General features: G+C 57.6%; 1 protein-coding gene across 1 annotated transcript; it reads left to right on the forward strand.

Annotated features, from left to right (window-relative positions):
- Nucleotides 1-2,507: 2,507 nt before the first annotated feature.
- FOXO6 (forkhead box O6) lies at nucleotides 2,508-23,481 on the forward strand (the record flags this gene model as incomplete). The annotated part of the gene is made up of 2 exons (XM_081087699.1): nucleotides 2,508-2,921; nucleotides 21,287-23,481. The coding sequence occupies 2 exons, from the start codon at nucleotides 2,508-2,510 to the stop codon at nucleotides 22,544-22,546; spliced, it is 1,674 nt and encodes a 557-aa protein (XP_080943825.1). The 3' UTR covers nucleotides 22,547-23,481.
- Nucleotides 23,482-25,163: the final 1,682 nt, after the last annotated feature.

Here is a 25,163-nt window from a genome sequence, read left to right on the forward strand (position 1 = left end):
GAGTCTGAGTCAGCCTGAGTCAGGGTGTCCCTGCCAACCTGGCTTTCCAGCCCCGCAATGGCAGCCTGTGCCAGGGCCCCCAGCTAAGGATCCTCCCAGCTCTGGTATGGCCCCCAGCAGGCCTCCATCTCACAGAGCAGGCTGGGCCAGGGCTGAAGACTGGCAAGAGGCCTGCCTGGCCTCCAGAGTACCAGAGAGGGCAGCTCCCAGGGTGAGCTCCCCAGGCAGGGAGGGCATATGGGGAAGGGGTACAGCAGTGATTTCAGAGCCCTTGTGACTCTAACCAAAACCACCTGGAGAGTATGCGCATTATGCAGAGGGGTAGGGGGATAGCTGAATGTTCCCATGCCCACCCTTGCCTATGGGGATGTGACTCAGGAAGATGCCATGCCAGGCATTTGCAAGCTGGGCCTGCTTCCACCCCAGGGGGTGAGGAGGGGCCCCCTTAGCCCCACCCCCACCCATACCCTTAGCCCTACTCCTTGGGACTGCAGTTGGAGGGAAGGAATTTCTGACAGAGGCTGTCTCCCATGGCCTGGGCCCAGCCTCTCACATCCCAGAGAACTCTTGCCAGTTGCCGTCTGCAGCTTCTCTAGGAGTCTGGTAATGACTGATGGCTTGGGATTCTAGTCCTGCCCATCCCATCTGGGCAAGTCACCTCCCCACTCTGGGCCTCAGTTTCCTGATGGGCAAAAAAGAAATATTGTCCTAAAGGGACATAAGGCATGGCTGGAAGAACAGGAAGTAGTGTGGGCAAGCAAGGAACAGAGACAAGTGTTGGGAGTTGGGGTTAGAGAAGGTGTCAGGGATGAGGTGACATTTGAGCTGAGCTTTGAAGAATGGGGGAATCTCTGATCATGTCCTGTAGGAGGGGAAAGGGTGTTCCAGGCAGAGGGCATACTCTGAGCAAAGGCAGGCAGGTGGTATAGTGACCTAGCCTAGAACCTTGTGGGATGAGGTCATGGGCTGCCCAACTTCTCAGCCAGCCTCGCTTCTGAGGCCATATGATGATCTGATAAACATCTGACTCTTCCCCTAGCCTATGCTAGGAACCCCATCTGTCTCTGCTGCTGCTCTTGCCATAGTGCCCTGAACAGTGCCTGGAGCATCAAAGGTGTTCAATCAATCTGTTAAGTGAATGAGAAGCTTCTCCCCATATAGGATGAATTTTGGGGCAAGTGTCTCTTCCAACAGCTCTTGCAAGAGCATCCCACAGAGTTTAAACCAGTGGTTTGCAGAGTGTAGTCCTCCGTGCACCACCTGGGAACTTGTTAGAAATGCAAAGTCTCCAGCCCCAACCCAGGCTTACCCTGTGAGGTCCAGCAACATGTTTTCACAAGCTCTTCAGGTGGATTCCGCTACACTTTGAACTTTGAGAATCGAGGCTCTAAAACTATGTCCACAGGTACCCTAAGAGCGGATGAAGACCTCGTTGCAGGTGGAGAAGCTAGAAATGTGGCAAAGCCTGGCCCAGAACCCTGGTATTCTTTCCCCAGCCCAGTCTAGGGCACAAAGGAGAGCTCCACCATCCGCCCCATCAGGATTCTAAGACTTGGAAACACCAGGGATCCAGAGTCAGGGGCTGGGCATTCCCTTCGAGAGTAGAAGGCGGGGTCAAGTGCTCTGAGTCCCGCCCCATCCTCGTTGCCCGGGGAAACCCAGGGTTGTAACAATAACCCGCTGACGCGCTTCTGGGAGGGATCCTGCCGAGTCCGTGGGTGGGACAGCCCTGCTGCGAACCAATGAGGGCGCTAGGGACACGCCCCGCGCCCCCTCCCCTAGAGCCGAGCAGGGGGCGGGGTCGCGCCCGCCACTCCTCCACTGCTCCATAGGCGGCGCTGTTGCTTGCAGGGGATGCGGTGGGGTCGCCCCGAGTCGCGCGCCCCGCGTCTCCACCACCCCCCGGCCCGCGGGCGGGGTACCGGGCAGGCCCAGGATTCCGTGGCTGCTAGTGGGTACGCCCCGCCCCCGCCCCCGCCGGACCCGCCCCTTCTCGGTCCCCCGCCCATCCCGAGGTGCAGCCGGCGCTGAGCGCGGCAGGCGCGGGAGCTGGCGCTGGAGCCGGAGCGGCGGCGGCGGCGGCGGCATTCACGGGGCGGCGGCGGTGCGGGCTCCCGCACGGGCTCGGGCTCCGGCATGGTGCAATCCGGCCTCGTCCCAGGAGACCGGGGCCCGCGCGCGGGGCCGGCGCCCGGTGAGCGGCGGCAGCGACGGTGGCGGTGGTGGCTGCAGGTTCAGGCGGGCGGCAGGTGCTAGAAGCGGAGCTGGGCGAGGTGTGTGCTCGCTGGGCTCCGGGGCCGCCGCCCCCTCACTGCTCTGGTCTTTCCCTCCCTTTGGGCTTTCCAGCGACACCAGCCCTCTGTCTCCGTGCCCCGGCCCATGGCGCCCCGCGGTTGAGCCGGCGCCGCCAGGGACCCCTCCCGCGGGCCTCCCCGGGGCGTGCAGATCCCGGAGCCGCCCGCCCACCCTCCCCGGAGCTTCCCTCCTCGCCCGAGCCGGGCGGGACCATGGCTGCTAAGCTGCGAGCGCATCAGGTGGACGTGGACCCGGACTTCGCGCCGCAAAGCCGGCCGCGCTCCTGTACCTGGCCCCTGCCGCAGCCCGACCTGGTTGGCGACGAAGACCGAGCGCTGGGTCCAGGGGTAGCTGCGGGCGCCGAGGACTGCGGGCTGGAGCGCCGGGCGACGGCCCCGGCGATGGCCCCAGCGCCGCCACTGGGAGCGGAGGTCGGACCGCTGCGGAAAGCCAAGAGCTCTCGGCGGAACGCGTGGGGGAACCTGTCTTATGCCGACCTCATCACCAAAGCCATCGAGAGCGCCCCGGACAAGCGGCTCACGCTCTCTCAGATCTACGACTGGATGGTCCGTTACGTGCCCTACTTCAAGGATAAAGGCGACAGCAACAGCTCGGCCGGCTGGAAGGTGGGGGCGTCCGGCAGGGGAGAGGGGCTGGGCTCCTTGGCTAGGGCTTCCAGAGGGAGCTCTGTGCGTCTGGGTTCCGGGCGAGCCGGCGGGAGGGAGGCCCCCCCGCCCCGGGGCACCCCCAGGGGTCAAGGAGTGTGAGCCCAGGGCGTGGGGCCGGCCAGCAGACAGGAGGGGGCGTGCTGGGAGCAGCTGTGTGCATATTCTGGATGCGGGATGGGAGGTCTCTTGGGGTAACAAGGGACTGACTGCCACTTTGAGGCACCCCTGAAGGACACCCCCAGCCCATCCCTGGAGGCATCGCAGAGGAACCCATTCCCAGGCTTCGGACAGTGGGGAGCCTCCTCTGACCCCATGAGTGTGCTTTGAGTTACTCTTGTTTTACCCTCTCCACCAGGGCACCCTCCTTAAAGAGCTGGCATCATGACTTGGGTCAGTGGCTGCATTCCCCCCAAATCTTCCCCACTTCCCTGCCTGGCGCTGACCCCAGGGTGAGGAGTGCAACCTTCAGCTCACAGCCCTTCCTGTGGAGCCAGGAGTTCACCTTAGGGCACCAGCTAGTCTGGGGTGGGGGGACTTGTCAGGTGACCTGGGATCTGAGTTTTCCATGGGGCAGCTGCTGTCCCCCTTGCTTTGATCAGTATGATGGGCTGGTGCTGACTGCTGCTGGAGTTAGGGCATGGCACTGAGGGCTGGGGATCTGTCTCTGCCTACCCCAGGCTGTCTTCCACTTCCCAGGCTTTCTGAGCTCAGATGCATGTGGGAGTGGGGGAGGGGCAGGGGCACCCCAAGGGAAGCCTCACTGCCAGCCAGGGGAAAGGGGAGAGCCATCTTGGGAGAGGACAGGGGCTTGACTGGATTATGCCTTCCAGACCCTCTTGTGGGGAATGGGAATAGTCAATGTTTTGGGGGCGGGGATAGGAAGTTGGGGATGGAGGGACTGTGCCTAAGGTCTGTGAGCTGTCAGACTCCCTATGGGAGAGGAGGATCTCTGCCAGGGAGGCATGCCTAAATGGAGGGAGGGGGCTGTGCCTGGTGGTGGCTGCAGACAGGGTCAGAGGAGGTGTGCCAGTTGGGGGGGGTGGCAAGCTTGTTGGCATGGACAGCACTAGATGCCCAGTGGCTGCATTATAGGGGTCGTGGGTGCTCTGACCTGGGAGCCTATGGCTCTCAGGCCACTGTGGGGTGGGGTCACAGGGTGGAGGACCAGACACGAGCCTCTTCCCTAGCCTCTCCAGTCCCCTTGGGGTCAGCTCCCATTGGAACACTTACTCCTCCCAAGTGTGTCCTGCCCTTGGGCTTTGCTCCCACCTCCTTTCCTGCTCCCCATGCACTGTCCCACCTTTTACTTCTCCCTGTAGCTATATTCCTTGTTCTGAAGGGCAAAGTTCAGGTGCCTCTTCCTGGAAACCTTCCTTAACCCTTTTTAGTTAGCTTAGGAACCCCTCTTCTCTGGTCCTCTCCCTGCCTGTCAGAGGTCTTAGTCTTTTGTGTCCTATCTCGTTTCCCTTCCCCACCCTGCCTGTGGAAGACAGTGGCAGTGTCGGAGTAATCTCTGTGCCCACAGCACCCAGCGGCAGAGCCTGGCACTGAGGAGCCACCAGTGCTCTCTGGCGAAAAGGGGAAGAAATGGGTGGATGGTGCAAAGGATGCTGAGGCTGTGGGCCAGAGTAAGCCAGGAGGGCTTGCTACAGGAGGTGGCGCTCCCACTGGGCTTGCCGGATTAGGGATGATGGGGGAAGATGCCCAGAGGGGACCTGAAGCTGGAAGCTAGGAGAGAACTGCAGTTCATTGAGGCTCTCAGGCCCAAGCCTGTGCCAGACACTTTCAGGCATCTGTGCCAGGTGTCTCCTTAAAGGCTCTCATCAGTCCCTGAGGGGGGTTTTATTGTCACCATGTACAGAGCTGGACACTGAGGCACGCGTGGAGGAGTGAACTGCCCAAGGTCACACCGTCAGTAGATGGGAAAGCTGGACTCCAGTCCTGGGGTCTCTCCCTCCCATGCCCCACAGAGCTTCTGAGATAGTGTCCTGCTGGCGCTGGGTGTGGGAGTGGGACACTGATGGCTTTCCAACAGGGGCAGGTCTAAATCCTAAAATGTGGTTGGAATGTGCTTGGAGACAACTTAGTCCCACGAGTTCATTTCTCAGACTGTGAGACTGAGGCCCAGGAAGGAGAGGGGACTTTCCTCAGGCCATCAGTGAGCAGCAGGCCCTGGATGACGGCCCATTGGATGCGATTTCCACTGCACCAAGCTGCTCAGGACACAGTGGTTCTCCCTGGGTCTGGGCTCAGGAAGGAGGGAGTTCTGGAAGGCTCGTCCTGGGCTGGAGCATTGGGGAGGGAGGCTCAGGCTTGGGCTCCTGACCTAGGCCCTGGCAGAGACCATCCAGCCCTGGGGGAGGGCTGTTCAGAGGGGACTCTGGTCTTTCCCATCTCATTCCCTGGTGGTTATCCTCCTTCTACTCCCTCCATTCAGCTCCCCAGGGAGCCTCTTTTCCCTCTCATCCTGCTCCCCCTGCTGCCTCTTCCCCCATTCCCAGTCAGTCCCTCCAGGGACCTGGTAGAGGGGCCATCCCTAACTCCCAGCCAACCTCTGGTTAGCAAGGGCTGTGGTACACCTCAGGTGCCTAGACTGGGGCCAGGGCCCATTATTCCTTCCTCCCCCGCCCCCCCCCCCCCCCCACACACACACACATAAATGTTGGACTGGGATCCCTGGGTTGTACTAAACCCTGGGTTAGATGGAGTAAGTCAACCAAAAGGAAAGACATTGGACTTGCCTTTAGGACACATCAGGGCTCAGCCAGTTCCACACCCAGGCCCTGTGTTTTACAGGAAGGAAGGGCCAGGGGTGGGGGCAGAGGTATGGGGAAGGCAGGTTAGATCCCTTGGGGAGCCCAGCAAGCCCTCACTGAGAAGGTGGCACTTGATCTGAGCTGCTTTCATTGGGGTAGAACTTGGGAGAAATTCTTCCAGGGGAGGTGGCATTGAGCATGTTGGATCTGGGAGGCCATTGGGCATGCTAGGCTAAAAGCCAAGGCTCCTAAGGATGGCAGGGAGGTGGCCCGGGAAAGGCAGAGTGGGACAGATCAGGAAGGGCTCATGTGCTTGGCCTCTGCCTGGTGGCCCCGCCTGTGATGTGGGGAGGTAGTCGAGCACATCGAAGGAGGCAAGATCAGCAGCAGGCGCAGTACACCCACCAGGCTGAAGCCTGAAGAGAGTTCCCAGCCTTGGTGCTGGGAACTCTATTAACATAGAGGCTGATAGTGTTCAGAGTAGAGGGTCTCCAGGCCTGGGAAGGGGCTTGGACAGGAGGTCCCCATCCCTCTAGTGTCCCAGAAGTGTGGCTATCAGACATCCAGGTAGAGCCTCCCACTTTCTCTCAGATGCTCCAGCTCCACCTTCCCTACTGATGACTCCTCCAGGGAGCCTTCCAGGCTGCTCTGGGTCCCGGTGAAGCACTTAGCACTCCTGTCTCTTATCGCCCCTGGAGTTGTTCTGCCTGTTTCCTGGCTGCCAGCTCCCCTGGGAGCTCCCAGGCCAAGCCTGGGCGCCTCCCATTCTTGTCCCCAGGCCTGGTGGGGGAGGAGCACAGGGATGAGGACTTCTCTTCACCCTCAGGGCCTGGAGCAGCCTGGCTGTTGGGGGGTGGGATCTGGAGGGATGGTGTGCTACCCACATCGGCCCAGGCTGGCCAATAGGTCCTAAGTGGAATGGGGGCTAGAAGGAGGGACTGATCTGAGACTCCAGGAGGAGGGTCCTGCTACAGCTGGGCTGAGCATTGATTGTGAGTACAGGGGGCGCCCCCTTTTTTCCTCCCCTAGCCTGCTGGAGCAGGGCTCCCTCCTCCTTCTTTGTCCTCCGGGGATCCCCAGCCCCCAGGGCTAGTGGGGTGTGGGAAGAGGCTGTGTGAGCCAGGGTTGGGGGGTGTCCTCACAACCCCCCCACAAACACACTGCACGAGCGGGGGGCTGGCAGCTGCCCGCCTCCTGGGCACAAGCCCGTGCCAGCCGCTCCTGGCACAGTTGCTGGCACGCCCGGCAGACTCCCACGGCCACCTGCTCACACCCACCCACGAGCTAGCGCTGGCGCTGCGGGCCCTTCCGGCTTTCCGGGCCTCCCGAGGCCCCTCCCCCGCGCTCTGGAGCCCCCACCCCAGCCCTCAGCTCCCCGCCCGCCAGCCCGCCCGCCCCCTCGCTCTTGGCTGTCCGGAGCCCAGGGTGCTGGACCCATACCCACACAACTTGGGGAGCTGGGTCCCCAGGCCCCTGGGGGTAGCTTCGCTGCGGGGAGGGGAAGAGGGGGCACTAGGAAGCCGACAGACCGACAGACAGGGTGAGGGCCCCGCCTGCCACCTGGCGCCGCTCCAGCGGGACGATGGCGGGCAGCGCCGTGCCAGGCGGTAATTGCAGACAGACTAATTTAAAGAGATGAGACGGTTATTTTTAACTCGTGTTAAGGTAATGAACGGCGCTAGGGGTTGGGGGTGGGGTGGGGTTTGCGGTTCGAAAGTTCAGTGCCCACCAACCCCCACTTTCTGCGGTTTGGGGGCTCTCTCTCTCCTCTCTCTCTCTCTCTCTCTCTCTCTCTCTCTCTCTCTCTCTCTCTCTCTCTCTCTCTCTCGGGCCGGAGGACTCCAGCCTCAGGACTGACTGGAGCTGGGGCTTTGCCAGCGAGGGTGGGGTTGGCTGAGAGGCCCCGGAAGGGGGTGCCCACTAACCAAGCGCCTGACCAGGTCCTTCCAGGTGGTTATTAGGATCTCTCTTTCCCAGATGGAGAACTGACCTGCCCTGGGGTCACATCCTAGGAAGTGGCAGGCCTGGGAGTTGAACCCCCTTCTAACCCTCAAGTGTAAGCTTTCCCTGTGCCATCGAGGCTAGAAGCGAGCTTTTCCTGGAAGCCCACCTTCTCTTTTCTTTGAGTGGCAGCTGGTGGTGGCCACCACGTGTGGTCCTGGGGGCGGTGGAAGCCCTGCTCTCTGTGTCTTGTGAGGGCTGATTCTGGACTGTGTGTGGACATGAGCCTCTGGGGTATGGCTGAACCAGCTATCACAGAGCCGCTCCTCACCTCCCCGCCCCTCACCTGTGGCTGACTCACCAGTGCACCCTCCCTCCTGCAGCCTGTGGGGGTGGGTACCTGGGAACCTGGTACACACTGGTGTCCAGTTCTTCCACATCCGATCAGACTTCAGGTGCCCAGGGAAAGGGGGACTCACAGAGCCCAACACACCCTTCCATGCCTCCTCCCCCAGCTCAGTCCTTCACACACTCCCCGTGACTGAGAGCTCATGACCTCTGGCACTGCCTTTCTCCTGCTAGTCAGGTCTTAATGTTAGGACTTCTTTCTTTCTCCCAGCTGCGACTCATTTCCCTGGAGCATCACTCAGGGTGTCCTAGTTCAGTCCTTTGGGGTCAGTTGGAGCTTGGAGTTGGGAGTGGGCATGGGGTGGACAGAGCACCTATAAGGGAACCCGACCCAGTGTATGTGAGCTGGAGCAAAGCTCTCTCCCATTCCCGGTTCTCAGTATTCTCATCAGTGTCCAAAGGGCCTTAACTCGATCTCTGGTTCTTTCCGGGGTGTGACTGACAACCCCTCTGGTTCTAGGAGTTATGAGAGGTTGGTTGGGACTGAGGACACAAAGTACTGATAGAATTTCTCAGGGTGGACGTATATGAGTACAGGTTTGGGTGGACTCGAACTTGGGACTCCTGCTTGGAACTTCCCACCCTGCCCCTGGCAGTGCCCAGGTGGCAAACATACTCTGGGCACAATGAAGGGGCAAGTCAGTTATCCATCTGCGAAATAGGAGTCTTAATAACCACCTGGAAGAATGGCGGCCAGGTGCTTGGTTAGTGGGCACCTCCTTCCTGGCCCTCATGGCAGTCCAAGCTGGCCCCCAGAGCAGGCAGATGGGGGGTGGAGGGTGTTGGGGGGGGGCATTAGCTGAGGCTCTGGGGCCTGGGTAGGGTGCTCAGGGGGACAGCTGGATCTAGAGCACCCCCTTCCTCCTGGCACCCTGGTTACCATAGAAACCAACTCCAGTTTGGGATGGTTTGGCTGTTTGCTGCCTCTCCCCACCCCCCAACCCATATGTGGAGGTGGGAGGGGGGCCAGGTGGCGTGTAGGGGAGGGGCCTCCCACACCCTCCCCCCCAGGGCCTCCATCTTTGCAGAGAACCTTTCTGGTCTCTAAGGGGGATGCCTCTTGTGGGAAGGGGAACAAGAATTAAGAGCAATAATGTCTGGGTGCTAGGCAGTCAGTGGGCACTTCAATATGAAATTCTCTCATTTCATATTCTCTGGGATCTAACAGGTACATGTTTTTAGCCCCATTTTGCAGTTGAGGTAATGGAGGCCCGGAAAGATGAAGTCACTTGGCTGCAGCAGTATAACTGGGATGAGGCTGAGCCTGGATTTAGACCTGTCTGTTTCTACCATCTCCCAATGCCCGTGCAGTGCCAGCCCACACACCAGCCAGCCCTCCTGCCCCAAGGCTTACACATGCTCCAGAACCCTCTGGGACTCCTCAGCTCCCTTGGGAGCCAACCAAGCCCAAACTGCTCTGTTTGGACCCCTGGGCCCTCTGCTGGCCTTGTCCAGGCCCTGCCCTCCCTCCAACTTTCCTTGATGCCTCTGATGTCAGGCTGCCTTCCCACTGCCACCTTGCAGCTGACACTGGAGTTCTCAACCCACACCCACTTCCACTGTCACATGCTCACGAAGGCAGCTGTAGAACTGATCCCTTGGGACACTCCTCAGAAACTAGGCGGGGTGCTTGGGTGGTTTGAACAAAGACCTCCCTCCCAGGTGATTCTGGAACCCACTGCGTCTGCCTGAGAATGTCCGTCTTAAATCCTTAGTTGTTGGCAAACCTGGCTGATGATCAGAGTTACCTAGAAGCTTTTAGTGAGTAAAGGTGTTGAGTCCCCGTCTCAAACCCTCTATGTCAGACGCTCGTCAGGTGGGCTTTGGAATCTATACTTTAACAGGTTTGTCTGGTGATGGTCAGATTCTGAACTGATGCCTTAGAGGGTAACTTCCCCGGGCTCCTGCTTGCTCTTGCCTCCGTCTGTTTTCCAGGGTGGACCAGCCTCTTCTCTAAACAGGCCATCCAGGTTGAGCCACTCCTCCTCCTCACTCTTTGTTAGGTTTTCCAGAGAATTGAACGCCCTATAGTGAGCTCCAAGGGGCTGACCACACCCCCCCCGCCCCCCGCCCCCCGCCCTATCTTCAACACATTCCCCCAGCCCCCATACTGTAGCAGTCATGCTGTCCAGAACTGGGAAAAGAGAATGGGCTGCTATGCCCTGCCACTGAGCCTTTGGCTGCAGGATGGAGGGGAATGTCAGTGTGAATACTCAGGTGGTGAAGAACCTGAGAGCCGCAGCCCCTGCTCTCTGGTAGCTCCCCATCTGGTGGGAGAGACAAGAGCACGTGTACAGCACAGTGTTGTTCCCACAGGATCCGATCCTGGGGCTTTAACTGAAGCCCCAGGCCTTGACCACTTGGCCCTAGTCAACCTCTCCAGCCACATCACCCACCACTCTCATCTTCTGACCCTTGCTTTATCCACACTGAACTATTCCAGCTCAGGATTCAGCCCTCACGACATGCTTTCGTTTCATTCTCACAGCAATCCTGTGAAGCTGATATGTTACTGTCCCTGTTTTGCAGATGAGGAAACTAATGCTGAGAGATATAAAGTGGCTTTCACAGTATCCCACTGTAAGTGACAGAAATGAAACTCCCCAGGGCTCATTCTTTCCTAACCTAGTGCTCTGGCCAGGCCATTCCAAACTGACCCCCGACCACCACCGCCACCATGTCCCGCCCCTATCATCTCTGCTTCCCTTGGAGTTTGGCCCTGAGGCTTGCAGTCTGGAGCACGGATGGATCCAGGGTCCCTGGTTTTCTCAGAGAGCTCTTTAAAAGATGTCCCCTTGCAGTCTGGAGCACGGGTGGATCCAGGGTCCCTGGTTTTCTCAGAGAGCTCTTTAAAAGATGTCCCCTTGCAGTCTGGAGCACGGGTGGATCCAGGGTCCCTGGTTTTCTCAGAGAGCTCTTTAAAAGATGTCCCCCAGCCCATGATGTCTCCTCCCTCCATCTGCAGGCCCCACGACTGATGGCAGCGTCCTCATTCACTTTAATCCAGGTCCATTGTGCAGTGCTGCTCAGAGGAACTGAACATCTCCTTGACCTTGAGATTCCCCAGGGTCAATCTGGGAAGATAAGATGAGGACTCCGGATTTTGATTCAGGATAAAGACTGCTCAGGGTCATGATGGAAGGCCAGATAATAAGCTAAGGGTGTTTGGGGGAAGGGGAAGGGAACCAGACAAAGCAGGTCAGACCCTGCAGGACTCTGGGAGTTCTGGCTGTGTTGGCCAGGACTTGAGGCTGGAGAAGCAAGCAAGGGCCTGAGGGCGAGTGGCCTTGAATGCCAAAATGGGGAGCTGGTACTCCAAGCTGTGGGGGTGGAGAAAGATCACTTGAGAGTAGTGTGGAGGGTGGAGCAGGGAGCCTGGCTCAAGTGCCCAGTGTGGGCCTGGTGCTGGGGTAGAGAATATGAGCCTGAGAGAGGATAGAGGCTCACAGAGGCCAAGATTCCAGGCCTGTGGCCTTGAGGATTTCGGAGGCGAGACAGTAGTATAGTTAGGAGTCTTGGAGGCAAGAAGGGAAGGGCAGATACTTAGCTCTACCACGCATCCCCTGTGTGGCCTTGGGCAACTGGACCTGTTTCCTCCTCTACAAAATGGGATAATAACAGGACTTATGCCCAAGCTTTGTTGTGAGAATTATAGGAGAAATACTTGTAAAGTGCTCAATAAATCTTAGTAAATATCATTACTGTTAGTCTTTGCCCGGGGGAAGGAAAAGAACCACCTCCCTACTACTATGTTGAGTTGGGGTCCTTAAGCCCTGATCCCTGAGAGACACTGGTGTGTGTGTGTGTGTGTGTGTGTGTGTGTGTGTGTGTGTGTTGCAGGGGGAGAGGGGTTCCTGCTCTGTTGCCTCCCTTCTGTCCTTGAGGTATGGGATATTTAGGATGTCCAAGCTCTGTCCTGCCCTTAGGTTGACCCACTGCTTTCTAGCCCACAGAGCCGTCCCCCATGGCCTTGGGAGGCAAGCAGGCAGGGTGTAGGTTCTGTATTTTCACAGATGAGGACAATGATTTGCTCAAGGTCATTCTCGAACCCAGGGCTACCTGCCCCTGGACACCAGCTCCTCTTTAACCATTGGGAGGCTTTGACCTTGGGCATGGTTCCTCCCTCTCTGGCTTGGAGTCCTATCTAGAGATCTGAATTCCCCCTCCCCCAACACTCTGGGAAGCTGTGATGCCTCCTCCACCCCTCCTGTCCCCTCCCCCTGTCCTCAGCTGGCCTTGCCTCCTCTGTAACCTGAGCTGGGGCTGTGGGGGAAGGGGCTTACCCTTTGCCAGAGGCACCTGCCAGCTGAGCAGATGTGAGGGGATGCAGGCCCCTCCCCAGGAGATCACAGGCTCTTAGCCCAGCAAGGCTGGGGCAGATAGGGCTCAGCACACCCAGCCTTGCCCTCTGGCCTCTGCACTTGTTCATCTTTTAGCGGACATTCATGCTCCAACATGCCCTGTAAGGACTTCTCAGTATCCAGGAGAAGACAGATGGCAGATGAGGACTGATGCCCCGGTCTGGGTGGGCTGGCCTGGGCTCCTAGAGCCCCTTGGCATGGGGACAGGGGGCCAAGGGCAGCCTCTGGGGGTGAGGCCAGTGTCTGTGCGGGTGGCCATGCCCCTGGGAGAGCAGATGGTTCTCTTGGCACCATGCCCACTCTTCCTTTTTTCCCCCTGGAGCCAGCCAGCAGGGCTAGGGCACAGCTGCTGGGTCCTCCCCAGAGCCAGACCCAGGGCAGGGCTGGGTGAGGTCACCGCAGCTGCTCCCAGGGCCTGAGCAGGGGTGCAGGGAGGTGCTGGTGCAGAGGGAGGAGGGGGCTCAGACTGAGGAGAGACAGGGAGAGGCCTGAATGGCTTTTCACTTAGGGATTCCTTTCATCCTGGATGAGGGAAGACAGTCTGTGGAGGGGTTGCGGAGCCAGTGTGGACAGCACCTCCCACCCCCATCCCAGGCCCACCCTGGGCTTCTGCCTGGCCCAGGCTCCCCCCTGGGCATCTCAGAGTGGAAGAGACTTGGTGTGAATTCTCACCACCATGTATACCCTGTGACCTCGGGCAGGTTGGTTTGTCTCTTGGAGCCTCAGTTTCTCATCTGTAAAATGGGGATAATAGATACACTCAGAGGGGGTTGTCACAAAGACTCAATAAGATTTATTGTTGAGTGCATGGCCGGTGGTGAATGTTCAGTAAATGATTGGTTCTTTCCCTCCTCACTTTGCTGAATTCTCCTGAGGAGCCAGGAGGTGCCGAGGAGGAGGAGGAGGAGGAGGAGGAGGAGGAGGAGGAGGAGGAGGAGGAGGAGGGGGGGGGAGGAGGGGGGAGGGGGAGGAGGGGGGAGGAAGAGGGAGGAGGGTGGGAGGGAGGAGGAGGAGGAGGGGGAGGAGGGGGGGGAGGGAGAGGGAAATGGCAGAGGCAGAATGAACAGGAGATGAAACCAGAGGGAGGGAGAGGCCTAGAGCTCTGGCCTGAGGTTTTGCTGAACAAAAACTTCACAGAATGGCCGGGCCCTGAGTGGCTTGTGGCTGCTGAGAGCTCCATCCTATGTGTGCTTACGGTGAGCTAAGGACTGCCCACAGAGTTCAAGCGGGGCGGCAGGCTCATGCACAGTTGTACTCGGTTTGCAGTTAGATTTCTGCAGTGGCACTAAGGTAGGAGCAGTTATCTTTGGGGCTCACAGAGGGGACTAGAAGAAGCTACAGAGCTAGCTCTGATGGAGCAGCAAAAACTGGTCAAGCAGAGAGTTGGAAGGGCAAAGGGAACAGAGTGTGCAAAGGCATGGAGGTGTGAGATATCTGGGTGGCTGAGTCTCAGATGGGCTTAAGGGACTGGAGGTGATGAAGTTGAAGAGCATCAAGGGCTCTTTAATAGCATCCTGGAGTTGGACTCAAGCCCACAGGTGATGAGGAGCCATGTAGGGGAGAACTTGGACTTCTGCTGCTGATTTATTTGCTGCCCAGGCTAGGTGTGTGAGTTGTGCTGTCTCTGGAGTGGGGGCGGGGGTGCCAGGTCCTATCCTTTGACCTAATGCCTTGCTTTGGACATTCCTTTTGGCCTCTGGCTGCCCACTTCTGTCCCACTGCTGACTCTAAGCCTACTCACCTGTCAACACCTGTGGCTCTGGTGCTCTGCCTGCCCTTCTGCCCCTCCTCTACTACAGGCCCTAGTACCAAGGATTTATACTTGGTCTCTGGTCCCTGGGGTCACCCAGGTCACCTCTTCTGCCAGGAATCCTGCCTGGATTGAGCATCCCAGTTTCACCCCAGGCAGCAGAGCAAGTAACCCCTGGAGAGTCTATGGCTCTGTCTGAGACAGGTGTGTATTTTTAGGCCAGAGTGGGGTAGGGGATACGGGATGGGAAAGGGGCTGCTCCTGGGGGCTCTGAGACAGGGAGGGATGAGATTCTTGACATGTAGGATCTCATTCAGGTCTCAGCCCTCCCTCATGGATGTTGGGATTGCCACCCTGTTTTACAGGGGAGACCCAGGGTCACTTGGATGAAGTTGGGATTCCAACCCCTGCCCTTGACTTTTCTTCCTGCAGGAAGAGAGGTAAGGAGGGAGGAAGAGAAGAAATAGGAGCTGTCGAGGGGATTAGAGCCCTTGTACCCCCCTGTTCCCCCTCCCCCCCAGGTGATCTCTGCTCAGGGAGGCACTGAGGGAGGAGCTGGATCATCATCCCCATCTTGTAGACAGGCTCAGTTTCCTGAGGGAGGGGCTGGGATGAACCGTGGACAGTGATGGAACCTAGAGAGACACCCATACCTGGTTTGGGGCTTAGATGGATGGACAAGAACCTGGACTGAACTGGGAGGGTCCTGGAATTCCCCAGGTGCCAGGGAGGCCAGGAGGTAGCAAGGGCTTACAGTGGGTGAGGCACAAGCCTTGGGTCTCCTGTCTGTGTTAGAAGCCAGGAAACTTGGCTTGAGAACCAAGGCAGGGATGGCCACTGGTGTGGGCAGCAGGGCATTGCCACCCACCACATTGGGGGTGTGAGCCCTAGTTTTGGAATCCAACAGCCAGAGGCCTAGACCTGGCTCCATCACTTCCCCACTTCTTAACCCACCTGAGCCTCAGTTTCCTCCCTTTGTAAATAGTATGTAATGAACCTGGTCTGAGTCTGGCATGTAGTAGGTGCTGCTCGTCTCTTGCCTGGGTATTTGAAGTATGTGCCAGTGGTATGCTAGAGCTGGCTTGCACTGGCTCATGAGAGCCATCTTGCACACTTCCCAATTTTGCACTCAGTGATCACGTCATACTGGCAGCCTAAAACTGGCTACGATGGGAGTACCCATGCCACATAAATCAGCAAAAGCTATAAATCAAATCAGTTGGGATCTTTTCCCTCCTGGAGAGCTGGAGGAAATCCATGCTCTGGGCTCTCTTTAGCCCCCGAGGGGACAAAAGGGAAGCGGGGTAATGGTGGAGTGCTGGCCGGGCCAAGCAACCTAGAATTCTAAGTCTATGGGCCCTTTTGGACCTGGGGAGATTGGACATAGTCATAGTGCCGGACAGCTCTCTGTAGACATGGGACAGGGAATGGTGGGACCCCTTTTCTCTCCTTCACTCCCCTTCCTCAAGAGATCTGACAGGCTCTGGCTGGAGAAGTAAGATTGGATGAGGTTGAGCTATCAGAGAATGAAGCTGTGCTGGAAGGAGAAATGAGGTTGTGCTGGAAGATAAATAAGGTTGTACTGTCAGGGAATGAGGTGGTACTTGGAAGCAAGGTGAGGCTGCATTATTAGATAAATGAGGTTGTACTGTCAGGGAATGAAGTGTACTTGTAGGAGAGATGACGTCCTGCTGGATCAGTCGGGTTGCACCGTCAGAGAACACAGCCACACCACAAGAGGAAGGAGAGCCTCTGACTTGGAGGATAAATGAGGGTGTCCTGCTGGATAAATGAGGGGGCCCATCAGGTGAATAGAGTGCTGTTAGCAAATGAGGTTGTACTTGCTGGATAAATGGGACTGGTGTGCTGGATAAATGGGGTTGTGCTGTCAGATGAATGCATTACTGCTCGTGGGCGAAGGGTGTCCTGGGAATAGATGAGGGTGTCCTGCTGGATAGATGAGCTGCTGCCACCAAATGGATCAGACCCTGACCACAAGGGAGACGAGGGTATTCTGTTCCCCCTGGGGCTCCTGGAGTGTCTTCTGGCTCAGATGGTACAGGCTGTGAGGACCGTTGGCTGCAGCAGGCCCTGGGTTAACCAAGTCTATCTGAGAAGCAGGAGGGTGCAGGGTAGGGGCTGGAGTGAGCAGCTGCTCCGTTCACCCTGTGAGACCATCTTCACCTCTCCTGGAAGCCGTATTCCTCTCTGCCTTTCTCCTCGTGGGTCATACTCTTCCTGAATTTCTCCACTCCACACTTGTCTCTTATTTAGGTTGCCTTCTCCCAGCCCAGCTTGGAGAAGCTCCTGCCATGTGCCTGCTACTCTGCCCAGTCTCATTCATTCTTCCTGTGACATATTATTACCTCCCTTCTCTCTCTCATTCATTCTTCAAACATTATTAAACTCCTTGTATATATCAAACTCATGGGGTACAGTAAAAAAAAAAATGGACAAAAATCCCTCATGAATAAGTGAGGGGGGCCCTCAGCCCCCTTTATATTTTAAGGTTCTAATTTCCTTATATTCTAATATAAGGAAAATCAGACAATAAGTAATAAATACAGAAGATAAATTATATATATCAACAACATATAATTTATTAATTTATACATATACTGCATATATATATATATTATATATTAATTTAGAAAGTGATAATGACTTTAGAAAAATTTAGAGTAAGGTAAGGGGGCCAAGAAATGGCAGAGAAGAAGAGCAATTGTTAAAAGAGTGGCCAGGGATGGGCCTCCTGAAAGGCATCTGGACAGAGACTCAAAGGAGATGAGGGATTTTTGTGGGTATCTGGGGGAACAGTGTTTCTCTGAGACAGAGGCCCCAAGGTGGAACCATGCCTGTTAGGTTCAAGGGACAGAGGGAGGATCAAGCCAGACAATGTCAGGGGAGGAGTCTGAGAGGTCACAGAGGGGCTTGTGGATTCTAGCCAGGCCCCTGTTCTTTATTCTGAGTAAGATGGGTGCATTGGAGTGTTCTGAGATCATCGAAAGGATCACTGGCTGCTGCATAGTGGAGAGCTGTGGGGAAGCAAGGGTAGAAGCAGCTACCATTGGAGGAAACTGAGGTTCAAAGCATCTTGCTCCAGATCCGCATTGAAGCCAAAACTGGGGTTGTGCTGGCAGATGAATGCATTACTGCTCAGACCCAGACAGGAGCCCATGAACTTTGCCCTGCACCAGCCTCTTTCTGGTGGATGAGGCCTCTGGAGACTGGCCTCCCTGGACCAGGTTCTGAGGGAGAGTAGGATGGACAAAAGATGGCCACTGTCCCTTCTCTCTGCCCCTAATTGTCTCCCTGAGCCTGAATCAGACAGGTTCTGTTTCTCCTGGGAACCCGCCGCAAGTCTGTCTGGAGGTGTAGGAGGTATGAGGCCCTAGAAGCCCGCCCAGCTCTGGGCATCAGGGAAGCCTGGGCATGCCAGGGCGTGGCTGTGGTGGTGGGTTGCTAGGTGACTCCAAGAGGGAGCCTGGTTACTGCTGCCTGGCAGAGGCGTCTCCCTCCTCTGCCTCCCTCACCACCTCAGTGGCCTCTGGCCTCCCAGGAGGCCTTGTGGGCAAGATGTGATTGGCGCTTGCCATTGGATCTTGGCCCAGAGCTCTGATTGGTACCAGGTGGCTGGGCCCTGAGGAGCCAGACTACGCTGCGGAGCCTGGGCTTCCCTCATGGGGCACAGCCCTGGTGCACACCTGATGTAGAGCCCAGCTCAGCAGTCAGAGGCCAAGGTCCTCACCTTGCTCTGGGCCTCCTCCCTGGGTGACCCTGGGAAAGGCATGGCATCCATCTGCCCTACCTATCTGGCCTGCAGAATCCCTCCTAAAGGGAGAGTGCAAGGCGGGTGCTGAGGGAGAGGGCTCCCGGCACTTCTGCCCCTATTCCCTGATGACTTAAGTGTGTAACACTCAAGTATTGCATTAGATTCCATTTACAAAAAAAGTAAACTTTAAAAAAAGTTTCAAGACCTCTGGACTGGATGATTCCAAGAACTTTCATTATCAAATTAAAAAGGTCCTCAGAATACCATTGGCCCATTTCATCCGTTTACCGGTAGGGAAACTGCGGCCCAGAGTGGAGGAGGGACTTGCCCTAGATCAAGCCTGGTGGGGGGGGGGGGGGGGAAGAGCACCAAGCTAGGGATCCTGAGGCTTGGACTCAATTCCAGCTCTGCCACCAGGTCCTGGGCGGCTTGGGGCAAGACCTTTCTCCTCTCTGGGTTTGATCAGTCAAGGTTTCAGGCTGGAGCTCGGGCAGCCACGGGTACCTGGCTGGGCAGGAGACAGAGAGGGGAAGGATACAAACTGTCATAGGCCCAGAGCACGTGCTCTTGGTGCTAATCTAAAACACTTTTATTTGTATGCAGAAAATGTGGATGTATTCGGACAAACAATGCAAAATTCCCTTGAATTCTAAAAAGGAGGTTCTAAACAGACGTGTAAGGAATTCTGACCCTTGAACATGCCCCCAGTCTTCCCAGGCTGCCAGCTTCTGGGAATGGTTACCTGGAAGGTTTGAGAAGCACTGGAGTGCTGGCTTCATAAGATGCTTTGGAAATCCTGCGACGCCTCTCTCTCTCCCCAGGTGGGATGCGATGTCCTTTAGACTCAGTGAGACTAACCTGAAATCAATACCTGGCTCTGCCACTTAAACTGTGTGAACTTGGCAACTTCCCTGGCAACTTCCTGAACCTCTCTGAGCCTCATGCTCCTCATCTTGAGATAGGGATCACAATCCCTGACTTGTGTGGAGTTTGATAGAGTGATTACATGAGATAAAGTACTTACAAGGCCCAGAGCTGAACAGGTAGTACCGAGGAGGTGCTGGTACTTGGTGATGTCCTTCCTCCTCCCCCCACCTCTGAGCACTCAGAACCAGGCTGGCGCATAGTGACATTAATCAAGAGGTGTTGCCTGACTGGCCTTCAGCCGGAGAGGCTGGGAGGTGGAGCCTCTGTAAGCCCGATGTCCCATTTGGGAGCACTGGGGCCTCTGCGGCCTCTGAACACAGGTGTGGGGGAGGGGCTGGGGAAGCAGGTGTAGGGGCGGGAACAGGAAAGGGGGTGAGTACCACTCCCTGGAGGGTCCAGCTCCCCTTGTCTCAGGGTCCCAGGAGAAGCCAGGCAGGGCAACACTGGGGGGGGGGGGGCCTTGGAGATCCAGCTGTCGCCTACCAAGACCAGAAAGTGCCAGAGATAGGGCACCTGGGGCCCTGAAGGGTCAGGAGTTCAGGCTGAGGGAGGGCACCCTGGGCAGCAGAAAGGACCCTTCCTTCTGGACACTGACGGGAAGGGGGCAGGAGGGAGAGCCCTCGTGGCTCAGTGGTTACAGGGCTGGGTGGATAAAGAGCTATGAGCAGGCCCATGAGCTGGGCAGATCTGGAGTGGTACCTGGCATTGCTGCCTATGGGACCATGGGCAAGTTACATCATGCCTCTGGGCCTCCACACTCTGGTACCTGAGATGGCTAATGCCAGCTCTCCAGAGTTATTGGTGCCCAGCACAGTTACATTCAGCATAATATCAAGGAGGTAGAGACAGAGCCGGTCTATGGGTGATCTAACAGGTGAGGGTCTTCTGGACAGGGTGAGGGATTTAACTGTTTATGAACACCTGGTGTGTTCTAAGGTGGTTATTGAATATCACCCATTTTTTTTTAGGGTAGCTCACTAAAGTACTGAGGCTCATAGAGCTTAAGGCAACAGATAGCCCAGGGTCATATAGTTAAGTGGCTGAAAAAAGCCAGGCATCCTGACCAGCCTTCTGATACCCAAGCCCATGCTGTTTCCACAGCAATACCTGAGCCAGGAGGTCAAGGTCACCAGGTGGGAGGCCCAATAAGTTCCTGTGAAGTCAGTCAGCTGTGGCCTCCCCTGCCTTCCTCTGTCCCCAGGACAGGCCTGGCAAAAGCAGGCAGTCATGTGGGGAGCAGTACAGACTGGCACAAAAGACGTTTAGAATAGGGTATGTGCAGGGGTAACAAAGGGTGAAGCCCAGGGAAGTGCCCGGGACAGCAGAAAGGCTGTGTAGCCCCGGGTAAGCCACCTCTCTGAGCCTTGGTCTTCTTATCTGCAAGTGGACATCATGCCACCTGCTTTGTGGAGATCTGTGAAGATTTCACCAGGAAGGGGCTTTTTAGGGTGGGCTGCAACCCAGAAGGCAGGCCAGAGAGCGGGGCTGGCTTGAAGGTGGGGCACTGAGCAGAAATGGGGTCGGGGGTCTCCAAGCCCATGGATGTGTTTTGCTGGAATCCAAGGTCTTTGTGGAGTTCACAGAAGCTCAGAAGAGTTGGGGGAAATCTCTGCAAAGTGTCAGGCCTCTACCCACCTTGGGGATGCCCAACCTGTTCTGCTTCCCCTGGCCAGGCCCTCCCAGCAAAGGGTTAACAGTCTTCTCTACCTGCAGTTGCATTTTAAAGACACGAAATTAAAGCAGGTAATTTATTCTCCCCACACACGAAAGAGCAATTAGTTCTAAACAGGGCTTAATCAGTCACCACGAGATTGATTTCTGGAGCCCTGGGTTTTCGGGCTCCTGGCGCCATGCCAGACTGGGGAAGGAGGGGGGCGGACAAATGAGCCACAGCAGCATGAGCCCTTACATAATCTGCTGGGGGGTGGAGGGTGGGGGGCGCGGGGGCTGGCAGCCTGGCTAGCCCCGCGGTGGGGCTTGGCTGAGTCAGAGAGGGGATCTTGCTCTCCTGCTGCAGACCCTTGAGAGCAGCCCTCAGGGTTGGCCATGCCTCCCAGGAAAGGCCCCGCCCAAAGCTTGGCCCCACCCTCTGGGCAGTGCCTGCGGGGACGGGGGCGGGGGCGGGGCGGGATGATGTGGTTCTAGGGGTCTTGGATGGGTATTATGAGTTTGTCTGACCGGATGCTTACCCCTGCCTTCCTCACCCCTAATCCCTTCCCCCACTCACCTTTTCATCTCCCCTATTTCCTCCCCTTCCCCCTTCTGGCTTTTTTCCATTCTCTTATCCTCTTCTTTCTCTATTTCCTCCCCCCCCCCCCCCCCCCCGCTTCTTTCCATCACTACCCCATCTTTACTCATGGCCTCCTCACTTCCCACTCCCCGACCCATGTCCTTGTCTCTGGCCACAGAACTCCATCCGGCACAACCTGTCGCTGCACACCCGTTTCATCCGCGTGCAGAACGAAGGCACAGGCAAGAGCTCCTGGTGGATGCTGAACCCCGAGGGCGGGAAGACCGGCAAGACCCCGCGGCGCAGGGCCGTGTCCATGGACAATGGGGCCAAGTTCCTGCGCATCAAGGGCAAGGCAAGCAAGAAGAAGCAACTGCAGGCACCCGAGCGAAGCCCCGACGACAGCTCCCCGGGCGCACCAGCCCCAGGGCCTGTGCCTGCCGCGGCCAAGTGGGCCACCAGCCCAGCCTCACACGCCAGCGACGACTACGAGGCGTGGGCCGACTTTCGCAGTGGCGGGAGACCCCTGCTCGGGGAGGCGGCCGAATTGGAGGACGACGAGGCCCTGGAGGCCCTGACGCCGTCGTCGCCGCTCATGTACCCGAGTCCCGCGAGCGCGCTGTCGCCCGCGCTAGGTGCGCGCTGCCCCGGGGAACTGCCCCGCCTGGCGGAGCTGGGAGGCCGTATGGGCCTGCACGGCAGCAGCGCGGGGATGCCCGAGGCCCTGCTGGACGGCGCGCAGGACGCGTACGGGCCGCGGGTCCGCGCCGGGACGCCCGCCTACTTCGGCAGCTGCAAGGGCGGCGCTTACGGCGGGGGTGGGGGCTTCGGGCCGCCGGTGCTGGGCGCGCTGCGACGCCTGCCCATGCAGACCATCCAAGAGAATAAGCAGGCCAGCTTCGCGCCGGCCGCCCCGCCCTTCCGCCCCGGGGCGCTGCCCCCGCTGCTGCCGCCGCCGCCGCCCGCACCCCGCCCCGGCCCGGTGCTGGGCGCGCCCGGGGAGCTCGCGCTGGCGGGCGCGGCCGCCGCCTACCCTGGCAAGGGCGCGGCCCCGTACGCGCCGCCGGTGCCCTCGCGCAGTGCCTTAGCCCACCCCATCAGCCTTATGACGCAGCCCGGCGAGGCGGGCACCGCGGGCCTGGCGCCTCCTGGCCACGCGGCCGCCTTCGGGGGCCCGCCCGGCGGCCTCCTGCTGGAAGCACTGCCCGGGCCTTACGCCGCGGCCGCCGGGCCTCTGGGTGCGGCGCCGGACCGCTTCCCGGCCGACCTGGACCTCGACATGTTCAGCGGCAGCCTGGAGTGCGACGTCGAGTCCATCATCCTCAACGACTTTATGGACAGCGACGAAATGGACTTCAACTTCGACTCGGCACTGCCGCCGCCGCCGCCCGGCCTGGCCGGGGCCCCTCCCCCCAACCAGAGCTGGGTGCCGGGCTGAGGGCCGCCCGCGGCGCCCCGGGTGCCAGCCCCGCCCCCAGAGGGCCTCTGTCCTCCCGTCCCGATCCCCGGGTCCCCATCCCCCTGATTCCGCTCCACGGAGGATCCAGGAGACAGCCCCAGCCCTGCTAGAGACATCTCTCAGACGTTGGCTGCTGAGGGATGTGGTAGGGAGGGGCTGGGGCACCCCACATTCCTGCCCAGACTCCCGAGAGCCGCGCCCCCTACTCCCGGGGCAGGCAGCCTGGGGGTGGAGGCTGAATTCCGGACGGGGTGGGAGTGGGGAGGAGTGAGATGGGCTGCGCTGGTTGGAGAAGCCTACCCGGAGATGGGGGAGGTGAGCGAGGGCGTCTCTGAATCTGCAAGTTTCCTTTGCAGGGTCCCTCGCGGTAGGTGGTGAATCGCCTCCCCCAGTTGACACTTTCCACTGGTCTTAGCCTACCCACCGAAAGCCAGCAACCCCTTCCAGAAAACACACTCACAGCTACCTATTGGCTGTGCACCCCGAACTGTCCTTAGCCCTAACCCCCCTCTGACCCTCCACCCCCATGGTTCAACCCTTCCCTCCCACCCTTGTCAATCAATCCTAGCTTCTCCCCTTCTCTCTCCGAGTCAGTTGCTCTTTGCAGTCCCTACAAACCCCCCCGCCCCCCCACTCCCCCAAGAACAGGTCACAGCCTCTCCAGCGGGCCTCAGCTCTGGATCCACACCCCAAACCCAGCACCCCTTTCTCCGTGCCAGTCCTGGCTCCTCTCTCCCATATTTATAAGTGTCGGGTCGGGGCGGGCTGTGGGCGCGGCGTCCCTGGCGCATTTCGTAGGCTGTGTACCGTGGCCGTGCCGTCAGTCAGCGTGTGCGTGTGCGTGTGTGCCGTGTCGAGGCCGTGTAGAGTGCATTGTACAGCATATTTTCATGAATAAAATTGTTTTAAATATTTCCCGCGCCTTGGGCTAACAGGGGAGGGTGGTGGGGGAGGAGGATAAACTGGCAGGGATCCTGGGGCGGGGGTTCCAGTGTCTGAGTCCCTACTGTGGCTTTGTGTCTGGGAATGTGTCAGCATTCCCTGATGCCTGTCTGCTCAACACACTTTGGTTGAACGCCTACTGAGTTTTGGCCGCTGGGGATGTGACTGGAGCTCTGCACCTGTTTCTGGTGCATGCAGGAAGTTTCAGGCCTGGGGAAATTCCGCCCTGAATAAGCCTCAGAGTTGGGAGAGAAGGCACAATTTACTGAGAACCTGTAGTGTTAGGTTCTGTGTTAGTATGACTTTTGTTCCCATTTTACAGATGAGAAAACAGAGTCAGAAAGGGAAAAGGTCTTGAGTAAACAGGGTGGGGTTGTGGACAGGAAGCCTTTGAAGGTACATACATTTCTATTTGATTCTATTCATTCCCTGCTGGGGTTTTTTGTTTGTTTTTTTTTTAATCAGCCCATGACCTTGGGCATGTTTTAAACCTCTGTAGCCTTGCTTTCCTGGTCTAGATCACAGGATAATAGCACCCATCCATCCCATGGTTTTCTTGTGAGGAGTAAATGAGAAAAGGTATGTAAACTTTTCCTCCTGCATCCTCCCACTCACTCATTCCTCCATGGGAGATTTATTGAGCACTTGCCATGTGACAAGTTTTTTTTTTAAGTATATTTTTATTGATTTCAGAGAGGGAGAGAGAGATAAAAACATCAATGATGATAGAGAATTGGCTGCCTCCTGCATGTCCCCCCACCCCCTGGGGACTGAACCCGTAACCCAGGCATGTGCCCTGATCGGAGTTAAACTGTGACCACCTGGTTCATAGGTCGACGCTCAACCACTGAGCTATGCCAGCCGGGCTGTAATAGGTCTTGTACCAAGCATTGGGGCTGCCATAGAGAGCGACATAGGTATAATCTCTGCCTCAAGGAACTTAGAGGCTCAAGGGGTACACAGATAATTAAATAGGTGATAGATCAGAGCTATAATGAATGGAGGAGCCAGGGGTGTGTTGTGGGAACAAATAACACAGCTACATTTATCCCGTGCTTGAGGAGTCAGGGAAGATGTCTGGAGGGAGTATTGTCTCAGTTGAGCCTTAAAAGACGAGTTGGCATTGGGAAGGGAAGGGCTTCAGAGAGAGGACACGGGAACGGCATGATCAGAGCCCAAAGACAAGAGATCCTGTGGGCTCCAGAACCAAAAGCAGTTTAGTGTGGCCACAATTCAGAGATGGAAAGGTTACCTGATGATGGGGAGGCAAATGGGCAGAGGGGATAACAATGAGGGGGGGGGGTCAGTGGCCAGCCTAGAGGTGCTGGTCTGACTCAAATCAGGAGAGAGAAGAGGGCAGTGGGGTTGGAGGGGAAAGGATGAAAGGATGAGTTCACATATAGAGTCACTGGGACTAGAGTCACTGTTGTGGATTGGACATGGGGGATGAGGGAGAAGGGAGAGTCAAACGATGCCTGATTTCTGGTTGGGCAGACAGCTCTCCCCCGAGATGGGGAACTTCCAGGCTGGGGGAGCCCTGGGGAAGATGGTGCACTCAGCTTCAACCAGGCTCAATCTGAGTTAGGTCCTGTGGGATTTGGGAGTGATGTTCAGGAGCATGTACACTGTGTGAATGGCATTCCCTGGCATTGGG

The sequence above is a fragment of the Myotis nattereri genome, assembly GCF_964212035.1.
Source record: "Myotis nattereri genome assembly, chromosome: 3".
Taxonomy (NCBI): Eukaryota; Metazoa; Chordata; class Mammalia; order Chiroptera; family Vespertilionidae; genus Myotis; species Myotis nattereri.